This window comes from Corvus hawaiiensis, chromosome 1, assembly GCF_020740725.1.
Source record: "Corvus hawaiiensis isolate bCorHaw1 chromosome 1, bCorHaw1.pri.cur, whole genome shotgun sequence".
In the NCBI taxonomy this organism is placed as follows: domain Eukaryota; kingdom Metazoa; phylum Chordata; class Aves; order Passeriformes; family Corvidae; genus Corvus; species Corvus hawaiiensis.
The window spans coordinates 61,089,411-61,095,410 of NC_063213.1; the positions used below are offsets into that span (position 1 = coordinate 61,089,411).

Below are 6,000 nucleotides of genomic sequence, written 5' to 3' on the forward strand. Positions count from 1 at the left end.
CACAGTCAATGGTCATATTCACATTTTAAAGGCTACCTTTGACTCTGCATGCAGAGGGAACCATACTACGTTTTAAATTACTTTGTGAAAGGTCTTCACTGGATCAATGTTGATTTTTAACTTGTTTGAGAAGTCCATTCTTATGTAGTGTAGCTTGAACGGAGATTAAGTGAAGAATGCATTTTGCTTTCCAATGATTAGCTGAAAACATGGCTTTTTATTTTTGTCTGTGATAGTAATAACATTCTAGTAATATGCTCAGCTATCTTGAAATTTTCAGTTACTATAAAAAATATTATACTTGCACTGATGGGAGTTGTTCTATTCGTCTTGTTTTCTTCTGTTATTTTTCTTGTAATTTAGCTTGATTGGTCAAGTTAAATTAGTTGGAATGTGAATGTTATTTCATGCCAGTTCTATGCTCTGTTTCAGTGAGTTTCTAGGTACAGTTCAATACTGCTGTGTTTATCTTCTATGTTGCTCAGATTTAACTCTTAAAAAAATTGCATCCACACCTATTTTAGGCAGATAAGGTCAAATGAGTCTCACTACCATAGCACTTTAGGAAGTCACTGTCCCTCAAATGTCCATTGTGCTTCCATGCCAAAGACTGGCTCCACAGCAGTGAAACCAGTTAAAGCATTGGGATACATATGTTTACACTATGGCATAAAGCCTACACACTTTCTTCTGCAGTCCAGAATGAGCCACCATACTAAAGCTGTGCAGGCAAGGGCATGTATTCTCTTCTGCTGGAAATTGAAATATCTTGGCTAACTACAACAGTTAACTGAGAAAGTCTGTGTTGACTTTCCTTATCCTCTCTTCATTTAGTGTGTGTAATGTCATGGCAGGTGTCATTAAGTAAAACCAAACACATTGTTAGCTAGTGGTGTCTGGTGCATTTAATTTTTTTTTAACCCTCCCTGTTTCTGGTCAGAATCCAGAGCTGCTAATTTCCTTAGTGGACTGAAAGCAAATTAGTAGGCAACATGCCTAAGACTTAGCAGGTAGCTTCTGAGAATTTATGGATCTACAGATTCTTTGCTATCTTTATGTGCTGCAGGTTACCAAAGTTGGATCAAGTTTGCTTTGGATGGTGCCTTCTTTGAAAGTTTCTGTAAAGACTTGGCTTGTTAAAGTTTTATTTTAGTGGTAATAAGGCCAGTTTGATGTTACTAGATGAAAGTGAGTCAGAAAGGCTTGAATAAAAACCACATAGAAATGACTGTACTGCAAAAATCACTTATGGAGCCATTATTTACCTGGTCATGTAACCATGTAGTGTTCCTAGTAATTTCATATTCTGTGGATTATTGCAACACAATAACTTGTCCTTTTTGCAGCTGTGCCAATGTGGTATTGTAAACTGGCATAATAAAGTTGTCTTATGTTGCTACTTAGAGATCAAAGCAAGATCAAGCTGTTTCATCAAGAGGCTTCAATAAATTCTTACTGAACTGGCTTTTATTAATACGTTGAAGGTGATGAGAGAATTCTTTTGAAATGTTAGGATTAGTGAGGAAAAGAAAATTTTAGAAGACAACTTACTTCTCTGTAGCAGATAGTTGCTTGCATAAAGGAGCTACTGAGGACAGTAAAATTCCAAACAGTTTTGATTAAGAGATAATCTATTGCTCTCAGTGTGTTTGCTTTAGATTTAGAGTCTGATGAGGCTGGGTGGGAGGCAGACACCTTGTCACTCCTGTGAGATTTTTTTACTTTATTTTCATTCATACCTCAGAACAAGTATGTACGTAATCTTGGCAAGTGGGAGCATTGGTTGACTGAATAGTCAGGTGACTCTTCAAAGCTGAAACTGGAAGGCAAATGACAAAAACCAGACAGTTTGTGCATCCATCTCCCAGGCTGTCATGAGATGATGCTGCCAGCAGCTTTATCCATAGTGAGTTTCTGATAACTCTTCTACAAGGTGAGGCAAGATCTTTTTCCTTCTGGCTGCTGGTCCAATTCTGTGTAGGAAAAAATTGCTGCCAAATGTCCAGCAAATCCTAAACTAGCCCCCCTACACAGGGATCTTTGGGAAGGGGAATGATATCTTGGAAGTGACCAGTAGTAAGTAGGTCTACCTCATCTCTCTAACTACTTTTCTGTATATATAAAGAAGACAAGACCGATGGGTGTGGCATGGCCTGGTCTATAGGTAAAATGCTTATTGGGGAACAATTTGTGGGCTAGTAACATATGATATTTTATTGTGACAGGACTTTATAAGCAAGTATGTACTAAATGCTAGAAAGTCAGAGAACCTGGAATAGCTGGAACAGAATAAGCTGTTGCTGTATTAATTAAAACTAGCTCATTCCAGTTGTTCTGAGTGTGATCAAATGGATGAAACCCCATGAAATAAATCTCACCAACACATTTTGTAAATGAAGAATAAAAGGGCATTATGGGGTGTAAGTATAGGAGCATAATTTTCTGTCCATGTAGACAAACCTCAAATTAGCATGCTTAGTCCTCAGTAATGATGTAATTGTGAATTTGATGTCTATCACATTTCAGAATTGCATGGAGCATTCTGATTTAAAATGCCTCATAATGCTTCTGCTTTTCCTTTCACCAGAGACCAGCAGAAACTGTAGATGAAGAAGAAAATGTAGAAGAGGAAAATGACAGGGGAGAGGAGGCATATAAAAGAGACGAAGAATATCCAGAAGTGAATGGAGAGGAAAGTGGGAAAACTGTTAAAGAAGGAATTGAAGTGGAAGAAAACAAAAAGAAATTAAATGAAAATTATGAAGATGAAGCAGGAGAAACACAGAATATTGACCAAGCAGAGGAAGAGGAACTTACCTATTTAAATGGCAAGAACAATGAAGGAAATGGTGAGGGAATGGAGCATTTGAACTACGAAGGTGATCTTCAGCCTGAAGAAGAAATAAAAGAGAATTCTGGAATTCAGAACCAGGTGATTGTTTAGTCTTTCAAAATGTTTTTCTTATGTTTCTGTATCTCATTCATCTCAGCCTTATGCTTCTCATCTAGTCTCTAAGTAGGTAATTTCTGATAAAGTCCTGAGACCATTTATGAGAACTTCAGTTTGTGGAAAAGTTGTTTTCCATCTGTGTAGATCAGTTACATCGGTAATTACATTATATGCCCTCCAACTGAGAAAGCAGATGTTTCTCACTATTTGATGAATCTGCATCTTCTGCTTTCCTTAGTATGCTGAATTTTGAAAAAAGGAAGGAAAAAAATTCTTGCAGTTTCCAGAAAAGCAGAATCATTATATAATTCCACACTACTTTGTCTTTTAGGACAGAGCAGAAGGGTGTGTTCATGACACCACAGTGCCTCATTATTTTGATGAATTGACTTTCACAGAAGTTGAGTTTCATAAAGAGCTTTTCCCATTGCTTTGTGGAAGTTTCATCTCTTTTCCTTAGAAATTGAAAAATACATGAAATGAACAAGACCCTTCAAAGCAAGGGGGTTTAGTCAGTTTAAAAGCAAATACCCTATTAATTTAGGATACACAGTAACATGCTGTTGTCTTAGATGGAGGGTTGCTGTCCACATAAATAAGGAGGACTCCCCTGACTGTCAGATGAATTGACCAGCTAACAGAGTGTGGAAAACAAAGTGTTTTGTTCGATGGAGAGAATCCAGGTCTGGAAAGAGTGGGACTCATGAGTGTCAGGAGCAGAGCAAATTGCTGCACGTTCCCTGCCTACAGGCTGCTGAAAAGCAGTCTCTTCCTCCGCTTCTGGTGATACTGAGAATGGTTTCTTGCCTTTTGCAACTGGGCTTTCTTCTGTTTCTGTATGACACACAAGAATATTTTTCAGTTGAGAGAGCTGAGTAACATGACATTTTCTTGGGCTCTGAATTTATTCTGTGCTTCATATATTTGATTTTTTTTTTTCATTTTAGATAAGCTGAAGTTATTTATGGAAATGGAGAAAGTGAGTGAGCATTCACTTTAAATGAATATGTGGGTAACTGGATGCTTGATGAAAGAAGTGTAGGGGGGAACCTTTAATGTGAGTGCTTTCTCCTTTGGAAGACATAAAAGTATAAAAAAAAATGAAAATTTTAACACGATCACAATTGGAAAACATTTATTTTTCACATTAAGAATACCTTGTGGAAATTTTAATATGAAGTGCTAATGCTGTATTGAAATGAAGCGAAATCTTTGATACCTGATAAAGTTAACTGTGCCTTTCCTTTTCTCGAGGTTGATCCCGGTCTTGAAAAAACATCCACAAATCCAAGGGTGACAATCACCAGCCCACAGGAAAGTGAAAAGAACGACCAGAGCAATGACTGTGCAGCAGTTGCATAGACATAGGAAAAATGTAATGAGCAGAAAATGAAAGAGGATAACACTTTAAATATAAAGTATGTTATTTTTTGTGATTGGTAACTTATATTAGGAAGGCAGGTTGAGTACCCACGTAATGAGTTGTGAGATGATGATGCTCTATGGACCAATGAAAAACAAGTGTTTATATCTACAAGAAGAACATAGGATTATTTTTGCAAGGTGAGATTTTTCTGATAGGATTGGAGGGGGGAAATACAAGAGTACTTTATAGTAGTATTAGAAATAAATGAACTATTCTGTGGTACAAGGTAGTTAGCAGTAATAGAATAACCACAAAAATTACACTGTTCTGGGAAAAGGAAAAGACACCCACCCAGATTCAATGTCAAAACTTTTGTCGATTTGTTCAGAAAAAGAAACTATTTTTTACCTTTTAATTAGGATATGTGTAGTTTTTCCTCTAAAATTCCACATGATATGTATGATTTTCAGGCATAACATTAAGATATAACTAGAATACGTTCCGCACTTAATGGATTTATGCCACAGAAAATGGTTTACTATAATGAGGGGCCAGTTCTAATGTTACTAAATAGTGGATTTTCAGTATATTAATTAGAATTATTAGTGTTTGCATACATAAATAGCACTTATTTAGCACTATGAATACATGTGGACGGCCTACAACACTGCAGCTAGTTTCCATTTAAAACACAAAGTTTTGTTGATTGTCCTGCACTGATTCACTTAACAGTGAATTATTGTCATCATGAACAAAAAATAAAGGAAGAGTATGTAGTAGATCAGTTCAAAAAGTTGAATTTGGATGGATTTTTAATTCAGTCTAAGAGAAACTTAATTTACTAATTAAAAACTAAACTAAAAAAACAGAACATGCCTGGATTCAGACTGAGATTTCCATGAAACCATTGCTGTTGATGGAGCCATTTTAATATGTGAGACATCAGGATGAGCCTACCAGATTTCTGTAAAAGTCAGGAACAATTATTGCATTTATGAACCCTTTGCATGGCCTTAATGGTTGGAAGTGTGTCATCATCCTTTTGAGCAGGCTGTCTCCTGATAGGCTGTGGCTTAATATGCATTAGTGAATAAGGCATTGATCCACAGTATTAGTTCTCTTAATGACACTGATTCCATTGCTCTTATCATTTCTTTGTTAGTAATGGGAGTAATTTGTAGTTCATAGAAATACAGCCCTGAGCATAATTTTATTAATTATACAAAAGAAATAGTGGGTTTCCTTATCGTTAATGCTAGTAAATTATTACTACAAGAAACTAAATGTCATTTTTGTTGATTTCATGCCATTAAGACAAGAATTACATTTATGAACAAATTGAACTTGAAGCACTGTTTAAGGAATGTGAAGAACCACTTGTCATAACTGAAACTCAAACATCTTCCCTTCTTCTACTAGTTATTAAATATATTTTTCCAATGTAATAGAAATATGTGGAGATCCTTCAGCATATTTATGTGCTTTGGCAGTGTAAGTATAAAAGACATCATGTTAAAAACCATATGAACAGGGTTAGAACAGTTTCCCCTGTGGCATCTCTGAATTGTCTTTGAAACCTGTAGCTTCTGTTGAGCTGTCTGGCAAAGAGCGAAGGGAATATTGCATTTGTGATCAGTTCAAAATAAGCTCCTAATTTAGCCAAGCTCTTAACCAAAGTATGTAT

General features: G+C 36.1%; 1 protein-coding gene across 1 annotated transcript in view; it reads left to right on the top strand.

The window, feature by feature from the left end:
- The window catches only part of DCDC2 (doublecortin domain containing 2), a 54,965-nt gene extending 49,370 nt beyond the window's left edge, over nt 1–5,595 (top strand). The window contains exons 9-10 of the mRNA XM_048307663.1: nt 2,588–2,932; nt 4,205–5,595. Coding sequence (XP_048163620.1) covers nt 2,588–2,932; nt 4,205–4,312 — 453 coding nt within the window. The 3' untranslated portion in view covers nt 4,313–5,595. The remainder of the gene's footprint in view (nt 1–2,587; nt 2,933–4,204) is intronic.
- The last annotated feature ends 405 nt before the right edge of the window (nt 5,596–6,000 follow it).